The sequence below is a fragment of the Leucoraja erinacea genome, chromosome 6, assembly GCF_028641065.1.
Source record: "Leucoraja erinacea ecotype New England chromosome 6, Leri_hhj_1, whole genome shotgun sequence".
In the NCBI taxonomy this organism is placed as follows: Eukaryota; Metazoa; Chordata; class Chondrichthyes; order Rajiformes; family Rajidae; genus Leucoraja; species Leucoraja erinaceus.
The window spans coordinates 48159321-48176011 of record NC_073382.1 but is presented as its reverse complement, the minus strand read 5'-3'; the positions used below and the strand labels follow the sequence as shown (position 1 = coordinate 48176011).

At 45.3% G+C, this 16691-nt stretch overlaps 2 protein-coding genes across 2 annotated transcripts in view; one reads left to right on the top strand and one right to left on the bottom strand.

Moving 5' to 3' along the window:
- LOC129698087 (mitochondrial intermediate peptidase-like) overlaps positions 1-1413 on the bottom strand; it is a 77995-nt gene extending 76582 nt beyond the window's left edge. Inside the window, exon 1 of the mRNA XM_055636952.1 lies at positions 1202-1413. Coding sequence (XP_055492927.1) covers positions 1202-1342 — 141 coding nt within the window. The 5' untranslated portion in view covers positions 1343-1413. The remainder of the gene's footprint in view (positions 1-1201) is intronic.
- The window catches only part of LOC129698088 (anoctamin-7-like), a 41267-nt gene continuing 25972 nt past the window's right edge, over positions 1397-16691 (top strand). Inside the window, exons 1-2 of the mRNA XM_055636954.1 lie at positions 1397-1732; positions 13193-13423. Of these exons, the coding sequence (XP_055492929.1) occupies positions 1523-1732; positions 13193-13423 (441 nt within the window). The 5' untranslated portion in view covers positions 1397-1522. The remainder of the gene's footprint in view (positions 1733-13192; positions 13424-16691) is intronic.

Below are 16691 nucleotides of genomic sequence, written 5' to 3'. Positions count from 1 at the left end.
CGTGTTCTACACTACCCTCACAATTGATTTGAATAAGTTATCCACCACAGGTTAAACTGACTGACCTGTTATATAGTTGTGGTGTTAGGCCTGGCTGTGCCTAATATAATAATTTAATTGAAAAACATAACTATAATTTCATAACATGAAAATTGCTCACTACACAATGCTTTGTGTTTAAGAAGGAACTGCAGATGCTGGAAAATCGACGGTACACAAAAATACTGGAGAAACTCAGCGGGTGCAGCAGCATCGATGGAGTGCCGCTGCTGCTCCATAGATGCTGCTGCACCCGCTGAGTTTCTCCAGCATTTTTGTGTACACACAATGCTTCTTACCTTCTATTTCCATCAATCGCACCAAAACAAATGATATAGCTTTAATACAAGGGTATTTGCATGCAATAAATCCCTCATCCAGAGCATGTGAGAGTATTTCCCCAGCTTCAATCAGTTCAACTTGTTCTGTCACAAAGCAAAACAAGTCCTGGAGGAACTAAGCAGGTTAGACAGCATCTGTGGAGGGAATGGACAATCTGAAGAAGGGTCCCCACCTGAAACGTCACTTACCTATGCTCTCCAAATATGCTGCCTGAGCCATCAAGTTACTCCAACACATTGCTTCGCCTTTTGTAAACTAACATCTGTAGTTCCTGAAAGCTCCTTTAAACTAAACATCCTCTCTTAGCCTTAAATGAAGGACGTCAACCCAAAATATCACCTATGCATGTTCTCCAGACATACTGCTTGACCGGCCGATGTTACTCCAGCATTTGTATTTCTCTTTATAAACTAGCATCAGCAGTTCCTTACATCGCCTTTAAATTAAACTAAATATTCTCTCTTAGCCTTGACTGAAGACGTTTCTTGACCCTAGGCGTCACCTACCCATGTTCTCCAGAGATGCTGTCTGACCCATTGCACTTTACTCCAGCACTATAACTCTTAGTAAACTAGCATCTGCAATTCCTAATATCTCCTTTAAACTAAACTAAGCATCCTCTCTTAACCTTCTTTTGTATTAACCAGCATCTGCAGTTCCTTGTTTCTACTATGCTCTGCCCTCTAGTCTTTGACATTTTGACCTTTTCCATTACTTTGTATTGATCGCTTCATGGTGTGAGTCAAACAGACATGGCCACAGCAGCTGCACGCTGCCCCCTGGGATCTACTGTGCACAGGGCCGAGTCAGCACAACTCACCACATTCTTCCCAAAGAAATCCACCGTCCCCCACGACTTAGCATTGAAGACCACCCCCAGCGGAGACCACGAGGTGGAGACGTTTCGGTGGATCTTTAAGCGGACGCATTTGAAGAGGGTCAGGATGGATCTGTTCAACATCTCTCTCCGGCAACAAATGCACCGGCTGCTGCAGGTGACCGGAAATCAGTGCGCGACCGCCACCAGGAGCTAGTGCGCAAACTCACACTGGCGCTGCATGACGGGCGTTGTAGTTTTACCGCCAATTTGGCCGGAAGCTCTCGCCCGGGAGCTGGTGCGCATGCTTGACTTGTGCGCTGCATGACGGGAATTGTAGTTTCAGGTCTGAAGTTGACCGAAGCAGAAGCGCGCAACCAAAGGTATAAGCAGCGATCCTATAACAAGCGTTATATGATCTCTGGATACAAGAGCAAATATACTAGATACTCCTCCAGCATCTTCGTACTACAGCGCGCAACGGCAGTTTGTGGTCCGTATCCTAGCAATGGCGGCGGAGTCACACGGACTGAGGTGATGGGAGATCTTTAGCCTTACAATTATTATTCCCTACATCCTTACACGCGGTTCCGACTATTTCCAGGATGTTCTAATATTCACAGAATCAAACATCGTGGAAACAGGCCAGTCGACTCATCTTGCCCATCTCCACTTGTCCCACCTGCCTGTGTTTGGTCCATATCCCTCTAAACCTACCATCTCCATGTACCTGTCCAAATGTCTTTTAAATGCTGTTATAGTACCTGCCTCAACTACCTCCTCTGGCATATACCCATCACGTCTGTGTGAAAAGGTTGCCCCTTGGGTTCCTATTCAACCTTTTCCCCTTCACCTTAAACCTTTCCCAGTTCCCTACACATTAGGGGCAATTTACAGAGGCCAATCAACCTACAAAACCATGTGTCTTCCCAGTGGAAATCTGCAGGACCACACGGAAACTCAACACAGACAGCACCCAAGACGAGGTTCAAACCTGGGTCTCTGTCGCTGTGAGACAACTGTCTACGAATTGTGCCACTTGAACACCCCAGTTTTCATTTGTTATGCAGGTTTTCATGTTGACATACACATCTCACTCCTGTCAATTCTATCACCCATTGTACTATTGCTACAAAGCCCCAGAAAATTGTCTTCCGTGCATTCTAATTTCCTAAAAAATAAATAATTCTGAATAGCATTCGAATATTCGACTTAGTTCACAGTTAGGAAATTGGGTTTCTTTGATTTATTGGAATTTTTAGGGTTTTTTAGGGTTGAGATTTTAGAAGATACTTTGCATAACAGTTAATTGGGTGAAATGTACCAGAAATGTATAAAGGATTACATGAGTAAACAGGCTTTTCAACCTAACAATCCAGGTCAGCGCTTATGATTCTATTTCTAATGTGCACACTTCTTCAGGATTTGGGCATTGTACATTTTTAATTGCCCTTGCGATCATGGTGGTGAGCTGCCTTGTTGAGTGGCTGCTTTCTTCTTCCAATGCTGCTAGATATAGAGCTTAGAATCAGCAATAATGAAGGACCAACAACATATTTCCTAGTAAAGATCATGGAGAGAGTCAACATCTTCAAGTTCCTGGGCATATACATCCTTGATGATCTGCCCTGGGCCCAGCCCATTGATGCAATGACAAGGAAGGATCACCAATGCTGTTACTTCTTCAGAGGTTTGAGGAGATTCAGCACGTCTCCAAATATAATTGAACTTCAACTGGTGTATGATATTGAGCACTGAAAAGGTTTCAATATAGTCTGGTTTGGTAATTCAAATGCTTGAGAACAAGGGAAGCTGCAGAAAGTGTGGGGTCTGACTGTGCTGGCCTTGGCCTCCGACCACTCGCCTGCCTTACTCCGGCCCCAACCCCCATCCTTGCCGTGTGTTCATCATCCCCCCCTGACCACTCCCTCTCTGATACCGAACGGTCTGTCCTCATCAGAGGCCTCACCTTTGCTCCCCTCCGTCTTCACCTCAATGAGTTCCACGTCCAATACGATGTGGAGCTCTTCTTCCGTCGCCTCCCCATCCAAGCATTTTTCCATGGGAAAGAGTCCTCACCCCCTAGTGATGACCGCTTCTCCCATCTCTGACGGATCCCCTCCTCTTGGACTCCCCCTCATGGCCATCTACCTGCGTTAGACCTATTCATTTTAAATTGCTGGTGGGACATCCACCGCCTCAACTTTTCCACTCCTTTCTAACTCTAACCTCTCCCCTGAATGTACAGCCCTCCGCTCACTCTGCAACAACCCTGACTGGGTGATTAAACCTGCTGACAAGGGAGGTGCCGTGGTGGTCTGGTGCCAACTCTCAGATACCTCCTCCTACTTATCCTTGGACCATGACCCCACAGACGAGCACCAGGCCATTATCTCAAACACCATCACTGGCATCATCGCTTCCGGCTCCCAGCCCATGCAAGCCCCAACCTCATTGTTCCCCAGCCCCGCATGGCCAGAATTTACCTTCTCCCCAAAATCCACAAACCTGACTGTCCTGGCAGACCCATTGTTTCTGCTTGTTCTTGTTCCACCAAACTTATTTCCACATACCTCGACTCCATCCTATCCCCCCTGGTCAAATCCATCCCTAGCGATGTCCAAGACACCTCACACGCTCTTTGTCTCCTCCATGACTTTCGTTTTCCAGGCCCCCACTCCCTCATCTTCACTATGGATGTCCAGTCACTCTACACCTCCATCCCCATCTTAACGCCCTCCGTTTCTTCCTCAACCGCAGAACCAACCAATCCCCATCTAATAATACTCTCCTCCGAAGCTGGTTCTTACCCTCAACAAACTTTTCCTTTGACCTTCCACCCTACCAGCTGTCACATACAACAAATAATCCTCCAACATTTTCTCGACCTCCAACGGAATCCCACCACTGACCACATCTTCCCATCTCCTCCCCTTTCGGCTTTCCGCAGAGACTGCTCCCTCCGTAACTCCTTGGTCAATTCGTCCTTTCCCACCCAAACCACCCCCTCCCCTGGTACTTTCCCTTGCAACGACAGGAAATGCTACACTTGTCGCTTTACTTCCCCCCTCAACTCCATCCAAGGACCCAAGCAGATTAGGTGCAGGTGAGGCAGAGGTACACCTGCACCTCCTCCAACCTCATCTATTGCATCCGCTGTCAGCTGCTCTACATCGGTGAGTCCAAGCGCAGGCTTGGCGATCGCTTCGCCCAACACCTCTGCTCAGTTCGCATTAACCAACCTGATCTCCCTGTGGCTCAGCACTTCAACTCCTCCTCCTATTCCGAATCCAACCTTTCCATCCTGGGCCTCCTCCATGGCCAGAGTGAGTCCCACTGCAAATTGGAGGAGCGGCACCTCATGTTTTGCTTGGGTAATTTACACCCCAGTGGTATAAACATGAACTTCTCCAATTTCAGGTAGTCCTTGCTTTCTCCCTCCTTCCCCTCCCCTTCCCAGGTCTCCCACAGCCCACTGTCTCCGATTCCTTTCTTCTTCCAGCCCCCCCCCCCCCCACCCCCACATCAGTCTGAAGAAGGGCCTCGACCTGAAACGTCTCCTATTCCTTCGCTCCATAGATGCTGCCTCACCTGCTGAGTTTCTCCAGCATTTTTGTCATCCTTTGACTTTTCCAGCATCTGAAGTTCTTAAACTTTTCTGATGCATCTTTGGTATTGACCTCCCTACCATGGTAGGGAATCTACAGGAAATGCTGTCTTAGCCAGGATCACACCACACTGACCTCATGCTCTTCTTGCTACTGCTATCTGCAAGAAGCTATAGAAATCCAAGAACCACACGTTTTCAGTAAAGCTGCATCTGAATAATAGGCTACCTTTTTATCACCCACCCAAGACCAAATTAGTTCAGACATGGGTGTCACCTTTCATAAGACCCATTGCCCTGGGGATACACCTGTTTGTAACATTAAAAAAAACTAGAGGGAATTTACTGTAGTCAGATACTTTTTGTTTTTGCATTTGAGCTGTACCTTACAAACAGGATCAGTATGATTTCACAATAGTCACGAGAAATGAAGGGACTTTGAAAAACAAAACGCAAGTCATTCTGTGGTATTTGCAAAACGTGAATTCTTGAGGTGGTTTTGCACTACCTTCCAAAAGTAATAAGAGAAGAAATAGCACAATTTATAAATTAAAATTTAGTATAAACATATCTACAAAATGCTGGAGTAAATCAGTGGTGAGTGAATATCTGTGCAGAACTGGATAGGCGATATTTTGGGTCAGGAGCCTTCTTCAGACTAATAGATGGGGTTCAGACCTGAAACGTCATCAACAATTTCCTCTAGAGATGCTGCCTGACCGAGTTACTCCAGCAGATTGTGTTTTGCTCAAGGTTCCAGCATCTGCAGTTCCTTGTGTCTCCTGTAAACATATCTATTTCTATATTGTAAGCAGAGCCCAAAGTGACTTTAGAGACACAGCATGGAAACAGGCACTTCAGCCCACCAGGTCTACACCGACCATCGATCGCCCGTTCACACTAGTTCTATGTTACCCATTTTTGCATCCACTCCCTACAAACTTGGGGAAATTTAGAAAGCCCAATGAACCTACAACCCCACATGTTTTTGGAACCAGCAAGAAGCCTTCATGGTTACATGGAGAACATGCAAACTCCACACAGACAGCACCCAAAGCCTGGATCGAACCTAGGTCTCTGATTGAATTATTTCACTACGATGTGAATAGAGGAGAATTAAAATATGAAATCTTATTAACAAATGTTTTAGTTTAGTTCATTATAGCATCAATGTATTTGTCCAGCTATTAAAAAAATCTTAGTTCTAACAACATTAACTGGTATCACACAAAATGATTGCTCCTTTAAAAACTGTTACCTTTCCAATATCACAAAACCTCAAAGGTCCGTTTTTACTGCTCTCTTGCTAAAATTCCAGTGGAGGATCAGGATAACTCACAGTAAAATGATGGAGACCTGATTTTGAGAAAAGGAGATAGACACAAAATGCTGGAATAACTCAGCGGGACAGGCAGCATCTCTGGATAGAAGGAATGGATGTTGTTTCGGGTTGAGACCCTACTTGTCCCACTGAGTTATTCCAGCATTTTGTGTCTATCTTTGGTTTAAACCAGCATCTGCAGTTCCTTCCAACAACATTTTTTTTGTCAAGGAGATTGGGAAGGCACCAGTTCAGAAGGCGTATTGACATGGTCAGTTGAGTGTGGTTAAATCAGATTAATGATTGGAATTACTTCATTCATTTATAAAACATACTACTCATTGATCAGTTTGTAGAAGTGATCAGGAGACGTACCAAAGGAAAAGCTAATAGTCATTGGCGTGAAAGGAATTATAAACTAACGCTTGGGTAAACTATCTGAAAGTACTGAAAGAATGAAATCAACAGTTAATGTGAATCAGATCTATCTATCTGGCTTGCTACTAAGGAACTCCTGACACCAATTTTAATGAAAATGTATTTAAAAAAACAATCATATTTCGTAACAATAGTTCGATAACTTCTCATAAAATAAACATTAAAGTTGTTTTGTATAGCTGTTAACAGTTTTGCACATGGTTGAAAGCACTGTGAAGTATTAAATAGGGTCCATTTGGAGGTAATGGTTGAATTAAGCTGTACTGTCAAATATTGCAACGTCCTGGATATTGGAATACCTCAGTAGGGAGAAAGATTTTACATAGGTGGTTGTTATTTTTCTTGTCATATGTATTTATGGTCAGATCATTGACCTCAATTCAGCTATGCAGTTGTAAGTCTTGGCCAGTGAACAAAAGAAGTCTGGAATCTACACCCAACATCAGGTATGGAATATTACTTGTCTGTAAGGTTCATCTCAATGCCAATTAAACTTGCAAATTCATCACGCAAGTCGTAAACTATTTGTTTCTCCCATTTGGTATTATGTAAATGTCCTGGGAGTATTCTAGTCTCCTGGTCCCACTGCGAACTAGCGAAGGGTGCTAACACCAAACATCATGGCAAAGCAATATTTTGTAGCAACATCCAATAGTAAACTAAATTTAGAATGTTTACCATAATCTTCATAAATACCGAAACATTTGTTTTTAATATAATTTCACAGTGGCTGGCAGCAGTGTTTTTAATCATTCAAGCTGCTGCCAAGCTCCCAGGCCAAGTCTGAAATTGTATTTTTTTGTACCAAGATGCACTAAAATAGCAATCCAAATTCGACCATGTCTCATCTTCCCCCTTGGAGGTTTATTGGTTTATTGTTCTCACATGCACTGAGATACAGTGATAAATTTTGTTTTACGTGATATGCAGGTAAATCATTCCATACATGAGTACAACAGGTAGTGCAAAACAAGAAAGGAAGCAGAGTGTAGAATACATACTGTCACAGGTACAGGGATAATGGAGAGTTAAAAAAAATTGCAAGGGTTGTAACAACGTAGATTGGAAAGTCAGGATTGGATCCCTAGCTTGTGAGTGGTCTGTTTAAGAGTCTGATAACGGTGAGGAAGAGGCTGTTCTTGAACCTGCTGGTATGTGCTTTCAAGCTTTCGTATCTTCTGCCCAGGAAGAAGACAGAATGTCCGGTGGTTGAGAATGCTGAGGCAAATTTTGTATTCTTCATTGAAATGTTATGTATTTCTAATTTCCACATAATTCTTCATGATAAGGCATGTCTCTGTCATCTGAATTTCTTAATCCTAGATTACAATAACTGCACCATCTGAAGATTTCCAAATTTACATTAATAGTGTAAATATTGTTTTAACTATATATTCATTTATAGATTTTAATCCATCTAACAATATATGGTACATTTACATGTACAGTCTACATTTACACTCTCAGTCCACATTCTTTTATGAAATGAGAACTGAACCATAGGTTATCAACAGTAAAATTAACATGATTCAGATTTTTAAATAATTCAGAAAATAATTTCATCCCCAGATCAGTTTCCCTTGTTATTTAGGGATAATCCCACATTCAATGTTATATTAAGTTATAGGGCTTTTGAAATATATTTTTGGAGGATGAATGCTGTGAAAAAGGAAAATTAAAGATTGAAAAGGATTTTAGATCAATTTTCAAACTACTGAATCACTGATCAGTTTAGTTTTAGTTTAGTTTTGTATAGTTTAGTTTATTGTCACATGTACTGAGGTATAGTGAAAAGGTTTTTGTTGCGTGTTATCCAGTCAGCAAAAGCATCATACATGATTTACAATCAAGCCGCCCACTGTGTGCAGATACCGTATAACGGGTATATTGTTTAGTGCAAAATAAAGTCCAGTAAAGTCCAATTAAAAATAGTTCAATGGGCACCAATGAGGTAGATTGGAGGTCAGGACTGCTTCAACACTATCCTGAATAGTCCACCTAGTTAGCAACTTCTGTATTGATCCCTGGATAGTGTGCGTTAGATTTCAACTACAGTTGCCTTCAATTGGACCTCATCCTTACGAGGACAGCCATCAGCCTAGAGGAATCCATACTCTGCATGATTGGCGAGACAACCAGATCCAGAAATGAAAATGCCAAATAGATGTAAGTTGAAGAACATTAGAAGCATTTACTCCATTGTCCATCTACAAAAGTCACAAGGCCTTTTTTCTGAAGACATGATCGATCCTGGAATCTTGAGCAAAACACAAAGTTGTGGAGGAACTCAGCAGGTCAGGCAGCATCTGGAGAGGGAATGGACAGGCAATGTTTCAGGTGATGACCTTTCATAGAAACATAGAAATTTAGAAATTAGGTGCAGGAGTAGGCCATTCGGCCCTTCGAGCCTGCACCGCCATTCAATATGATCATGGCTGATCATCCAACTCAGTATCCCGTACCTGCCTTCTCTCCATACCCTCTGATCCCCTTAGCCACAAGGGTCACATCTAACTCCCTCTTAAATATAGCCAATGAACTGGCCTCAACTACCCTCTGTGGCAGAGAGTTCCAGAGATTCACCACTCTCTGTGTGAAAAATAGATGTAAGTTGTGACTGTAGGTCATTTCCCTCTCACCTTAGCTATCTCAGCATCATTCATGGAGAACATATAGGCCCATTTTTCTTATCAAAAATGCAGTACTTCCTTGTAATAAATCAGGCCCTCGCTCTGACCCTCCCGCAGCTTCGGGCCTCACTCACCCGGACCTGCAATGGACCCCAACTTTACTTAATTCAACGGGAGATCCACGCCCTCAACAAACGCTTCCTCGCATACCTGGACGAAAGATCACAAGTTTGCCCGCCTCCAGACTGTTCCCTCCACCGACACTCCTCGACTCGACCGCCCACAGGCCTTTGCTCCAATGTTGGACCGCGCCGCCAGCCCAAGCACCACGAGGCCGAGATTGCCGCCACGAGGAGCAGCACCAACATCCACCGCCTCTCCGACCCTCGCCACCTTACCAGCCGAACCCAGGACCCAGACCACTGAAACTACTGCGGCCACCAACTCCCACCGCTTCTCTGGGTCCACCGCTGTTGTCGTCGACTCTCGCCATCTCCCAAGGGCCACCACCGCCACCAACCTTCATTGTCACCGATGCTGCTGCCACAGAACCGTATCTCTACTCCACCACCAATGACTCTGCCGACCCTCGTCTCTCCACCACCCACCAACGGGCCGGCGCCATCGCCTCACCTGAGTTCCAGGCTCTGCACCAGGCCCATAGCCTCCACGAGGCAGATTCCGACAGCACGTGGTCTGACTCTGCTGGGTCCTACTGCTCCCCCCTTCCTGCAGGGAATCTCAGTAGTGATGGGTCTTCCCCTTCCCCCTCTTTTAACCAGGTTCCCCCATACACACCCCACCCATACAATAGTCCTCACGACCCCCATCTCTCTGAACACCCACCATCCTCCCACCAGTCCTCGCCTCAACCTTTGTCCACTCCCCAGCCCTCCTCTGACCTCAACCACCACCCTTGTCATGTCTTCACCATCCTCCCGACCTCCTCCTTTCTGATACGGAATGGTCTGTCCTCAACAAGGGCCTCACCTTCGCTCCCGGCTCAATGATTTCCGGGTCCGCCACGACGTAGCGCTTTTCTTGCGTCGCCTCCGCCTCCGTGCCTTTTTCTATGGGAAGGAATCCTCACCACCCAGTGATGACCCCTTCTCCCATCTCCACCGGTCTCCCTCCACTTGGACTCTCCGAAACGGCCTTCTACCCTCTCTAGACATCTTTATTTCTAACTGCCGTCTCAACTTTTCCACTCCACTTACCTACACTAACCTCATCCCCACTGAATGTACAGCCATCCGCTTGCTCTGCAGCAACCCTGACATTATAATCAAACACCACTGAGGCCAAGCCGCAACTCTCAGCCACCTCCTCCTACTTATCCTTGGACCATGATCCCACAGACGAGCGCCAGGCCTTAATCTCACACACCATTTCTGATTTCATCACTTCTGGCTTTCCACAGCCTCCAACCTTATCGTTTTCCAGCCCTGCACAGCCTTCTCTCCAAAATCCACAAACATAACTGCCCTGGCAGACCCATTGTTTCTGCCTGCTCCTGGCCTACGGAAATGATTTCCACGTACCTCGACTCCATCCTATCCCCCCTGGTCCAATCTCTCCTGACCTATGTCCAAGATAACTCACATGCCCTTCGTCTCTTTAATAACTGCTGCTTTCCGAGCCCCCACCCTCATCTTCACTATGGACGTTCAGTCACTCAAGACCTCCATTCCCCACCTGGAAGGCTATAAAGTCCTCCATTTCTTCCTCAACCGCTGAACCATCCAATTTTCCCTCAACTAACACGCTATTCTGCCTGGTCCTCACCCTCAACAACTTCTCCTATTACTCCTCCCACTTCCTCCATCCAAGGCGTAGCTATGGGCACCCGCAAGGGCCCCAGCTATGCCTGCCTCTTTGTTGGGTACGTTGCACAATCCCTATTCCAGGCATGCACTGGCCCTATCCCCGAACTCTATCTCTGTTACGTTGACGACTGCATTGGTGCTACCTCCTGCACCCATGCAGAACTCATGAACTTCATCAATTTCAACAACAATTTTCATCCTGCACTCAAATTTACTTGGACCACCTCCCATACCTCCCTCCCCTTTCTTGATCTCAGTCTCCATCACAGGAAATAGACTATTGACTAACGTCTATTACAAACCCACTGACTCCCACAACTATCTTGACTACACTTCTTCCCACCCTGCTTACTAAAAAGACTCTATCCTCTACTCCCATTTCCTCCATCTACGTCGCATCTCCGCCTAAGATGAGGTGTTCCATACTAGGACATCCGAGATGTCCTCATTCTTTAGGCAATGGGGGTTCCCCTCTCCCATCATAGATGAGGCCCTCAATCGTGTCTGCTCGGTACCCCAAAGTTCCGCCCTTGTTCCCCCTCCCCCTAGTCGCAACACAGACAGAATCTCCTAGTCCTTACCTTCCACCCCATCAGCCATCGCATACAACACATAATCCTCTGAAATTTCCGCCACCTCCAACGGGATCCCACCACTAGCCACATTTTCCCATCCACAGAGACCGTCTTCCACAGAGACCGTTCCCTCTGCAACTCCCTGGTTATCTCATCCCAAACCATCCTCTCCCAGGTACCTTCCCCTGCAACCACAGAAGATGCAATACATATCGCTATACCTCCTCTCTCGATTCTGTCCAGAGACCCCAACAGTCCTTTCAGGTTAGGTAGAGGTTCACTTGCACCACCTCCAACTTCATCTACTGTATCCGTTGTTCAAGATGTGGACTCTGATACATCGGTGAGACCAAACGCAGTCAGGGCGATCGTTTTGCGGAACATCGCTCAGCCCGCCTGTACCTATCTGATCTCCCAGTTGCTGGACACTTTAATTCTCTTTCCCATTCCTACAGACTTTCCTGTCCTAGGTCTCCTCCATTGTCTGAGTGAGGCTAAACACAAATTGGAGGAACAACATCTCATATTTTGCTTGGGTACCAAACATCTCATATTTTGCTTGGGTATGAATATTGATTTCTCTCACTTCAGGTAGCCCTGGCATTCCCTTTCTCTCTATCCCTCCCCCACCCAATTCGCACTAGCTTCTCATTTTCACTCTACGAACACCTAACAATGGCTTGTTTCCTTTATCATCGTTACTTTTTTTGCATTCATCGTTCTTTATCTCTCGTATCCCTTATCCTGAACCAGTCTGAAGAAGGGTCTCGACCCGAACCGCCACCCATTCCTTCTCTCTAGAGATGCTGCCTGTCCCCTTCTCCCTAGATGATGCTGAGTTACTCCAGCTTTTTGTGTCTATCTATGTGTAAACCAGCATCTGCAATTCCTTATTTCTACAAATGTTTTGATCTACTTCAGTGTCAGCTTTTGTGTAAAAATGTCTGTTTTACATTGTCAGAAAACTCGACAGTTTCCTGTATATTTCAATCATTTAACTAATAAACAACAGTGGGCTCAACAGGCGTAACACCTTCTCCATGCGGGACAAATGTCACTCCATTCCACATCCCGACCCTCTTTCCAGAATCCCAACTCATCCTGATTCTCATCCCCGTGAAGCATTTGCAAGCAGCTTCTGATCCTTTCACCGATTTCCCCTCATCCATCAATTCCCCAGGCGTGTCACGGAGGAACTTGTAAGTACACACGAGCATAATTGTTTGTCACACCCCTCCAGAGAATAAGACAGATGCAGCAGCAGAAGATGAGGCAAAGCAACTTAGAAGTGGAGTGAGTACACAAGCGGGCTGGGCAGAAAGTAGTTTTTGCATTAGAAAAAAAGTGCTGCGACTTAAATGAAAAGGGTCTGCGATCGGGATTTGATTTGAAGTTACACCATTGCGAGCTGTGTGGGCTGCTATTGCCCCCCGCCGTGTATGCACCATGGAGCAAGGGGTATAAACACAGTGCAGACTAGCAGAGAGCTGGTACAGGCACAGGCACATCCTACTCCTGGCCGCAACTGCTACGAAACTGGCAGAGGAAAATGACGGAAGAGATCCCAGTGATCGATCATGTGTTGGTTTACGTACAGGAGCAGGACAGCGTCGACCCTTACGCGGAGCAGAGGATGAAGTTCCTGAGGGAGGTGGAGAAGATCGGCCTCCGCTTGGACCACAACATCACCGGTGACAAATGGGCTGCGGGAGTGATGTCCGGCGCGACGCGGTCCAAGGACAAGTACATGATTGTTAAAATCTACGCACCCTTTCAACTTTTGAGCAAGACAGCCGAGAGGATGAAACTGAAGATGCCTTTGACTGAGGTAGGCAATCTCAATTCTTGGCTGCTAAAACACCTGGAATGGGCTAGAGTTACAGCATGGAAGTCAGAATTAAGGAACTGCTGAGGTTGGTTGACAACAAAAAAAAGACAAAAAGGGCTGGAGTAACTCAGCGGATCAGGCAGCATCTATGGATAAAATGGATAGGTGATGTTTCATGTCAGGACACTTCTTCAACCTGTCCCAGAAGTTCATAAGGGTTCCAACCCAAAATGTCACCTATCCATTTTCTCCAGAGATACTGCCTGAACCACTGAGTTATTCTAGCAACTGTGTCTATATCTTTGGTATAAACTATTAGCTGCAGTTCCTTGTTATTATTTTCTATTTAATTTAGTTTAGTTCAGAGATACAGAATGGAAACAGGCCTTCTGACCTATTGAGTCCATTCCGACCATCGATCACCTGTTCACACTAGTTCTATGTTATTCCATTTTCTAATCCACTCGCTACCTATTAAGAGCAATTTTACAAGAATGGGAAACGGGGTGAAATCAGAGCATCGATTTATTTGCTGCTAAAACACCTGGAATAGGCTAGAGTTTGGTTTAGAGATACAGCATGGAAGTTAAAATTAAGGAACTGCTGATGCTGGTTGACAAAAAAAACCCATGTGGTCACCGAGAGAACATGCAAACTCCACACAGGCAGTACCCAAAGTCAAGATTGAACCTGAGTCTCTGGTGTGGTGAGGCAGTGAGTCTACCACTGTGCCTCCTGTTTCTATTATAGAAAATAGAACAGCACATAATAGGAACCAGCCCTACTGCCCAACATGTCTATGCCAAACGTGATGCCAAGTTAAACTCATCTCCTCTGCTTTCATGTGACATACCCCTCCAAAACCCTCCTAAATGCCACTACTGTACCTGCCTCCACCAGCACCCCTGACAGCGTGTTCCAGGCACACACTACTTTCTGTGTAAAAAAACATGCCCCACACATCTTTAAACTTTGCCTCTCTCGCCTTAAAGCTATGCCCTGTAGTCCTGACATATCCACCCATATGTGAAATGGGGTCTACCCTACCTGTGCCTCTCACAATGTTATATACTTCTATCAGATCTCCCCTCGGCCTCCGGTTCCAGAGAAAACAATACAAGTTTGTCCAACCCCTCTATATACCCAATACTAATTATCTTTCCATTGATTAAATATGTATGAATCTATCATAATTTATTAATTATCTCATTACGTATTTTAAATTCTCTTGATGTTGAGGGAACAAGCTGGCGGTTAAAAAATTTACAAATAAAAAGAATGCTCTAATGTAAATATTCATATTGTTGTTTTGTTGTTCAGTGCAAGGAATACAGCAACAAATAATTTTGCACACATGGAAATAAATGGAGAAAATGGTGGAAACACAAGAGATCTGGCAACATCTGAGAGAGAAACTTAGTTGCAGTTTGAAGGCTTTTCATCAGCCTTGTTGAGAGGTCAATAGGTCATCAAACTGATTTTTTTTTTGTCATATCATTAAACATGATTACTCTTTTAGCATATTTAAGAAAGAACTGCAGATGCTGGAAAAATCGAAGATAGACAAAAATGCTGGAGAAACACAGCGGGTGAGGCAGCATCTGTGGAGCGAAGGAATAGGCGACGTTTCGGGTTGAGACCCTTCTTCAGACCCCGACATCAGAAGAAGTGTCTCAACCCGAAACGTCGCCTATTCCTTCTCTCCATAGATGCTGCCTCACCCGCTGAGTTTCTCCAGCATTTTTGTCTCCCTACTCTTTTAGCATGTGTGCCTCCTGACAAATTAACTGACAAGGTTTCCACAGGAATAATAAACATATACCAATCTAAAATACAGGCACCCATTTTTTGAAGAAGGGCAGATATTTGTTTGAACCCCAGTGGCACAGTGGCTTGATAACAAAGTGAAAACATGCTGCGTATTGGAAGCGTCTGAGTAAAGGGTCTCATCCCGAAACATCACCCATTCCTTCTCTCCAGAGATGCTGCCTGTCCCGCTGAGTTGCTCCAGCATTTTGTGTCTACCTGCGTATTAGAGCAGTTTACACCAAAACTGGTGGTTTACATGGACATAATTGTGTACTTATCTTTGATTCATACAGCCATCACAGGACTCAAAATTAATGGTTGCCCGGGTGCCAATAGCCACCTAACGTCCCGCCGGGCAACCTAAAAGTCGTGTCAATTTGCCCGACTTGGCAAGCATCCAGGACACCTGCTGTTCAACTCTGAGCCGGTCGCCCTCTCTATCTCTCTCTCTGTCACTCTCTGCCCGCCATTTGTGCTGCCGGTTCTCCGCTCTCCGGCGCTCCTCACCTGCCGGCACGGCAGGCCGCCTTGTACATGCGTAGTGTCACGGCCAGCACATCCTCCCCCTGCACATGCGCACAACCACGGCCAGCACATCTTCGGCTGTCCTGCATATGCGCACTGCCACGGTAACTGGTCGGCGTCGGGCACTTTCTCCCTCCTTTTGCATTGTGGGAGATCTGGCCGCCATTGTTGTCCGGTTGCCGCCTCGCCGCGACTGCTGAAAACCAACGCAGAATCACTCCCTGGAGCTGGAGTAACTCCCTGGAGTAACTCTTGCTTCTTGGTTTCCTGGTTCCTCCAAAAATATTCTAAATGAAATTTAAACTAGAGGTGGTGGGAGGTCCATCACCAAACTCCAAACTCTGAACAATAACAGCCTATTGCACTTTATCTGTTTATTTATTGTGTATATATATGGTCTATGGTATATAAACACACTGAACTTTTATCTCCTGTTCTGTATTATGTTTACATATTCTGTTGTGCTGCAGCAAGCAAGAATTTCATTGTCCTATCTGGGACACATGACAATAAAACTCTCTTGACTCTTGCCTTGGACTTAAGCAAAAAAGGGTTCTTAGAGAAAAAAGACCTACCTTAAATTTAGTTGCGTCTGGTTGGGTAACTATGGTAGGGTGAAGACTATTCCATGCTTTAATTGTGCGGCGGAACTCCATGGAGCAGCCAGCACCTCTGGATAGAAGAAATTGTGTGATGTTTCGTGTAGAGACCCTTCTTTAGACTCCCTCTGGTTTTAGTGTTTTTAGTTTAATTTAAAGATACAGCGTGGAAACAGGCCCTTCTGCCCACCGAGTCCATGCCGACCACCGATCACCCGTACACTAGTTCTATCCCACACATTCACGACGTATGTCAAGAGTGTTTTATTCGCTGGAGAAAATCAGCGGGTGAGGCAGCATCTATGGAGTGAAGGAATAGGCGACGTTTCGGGTCG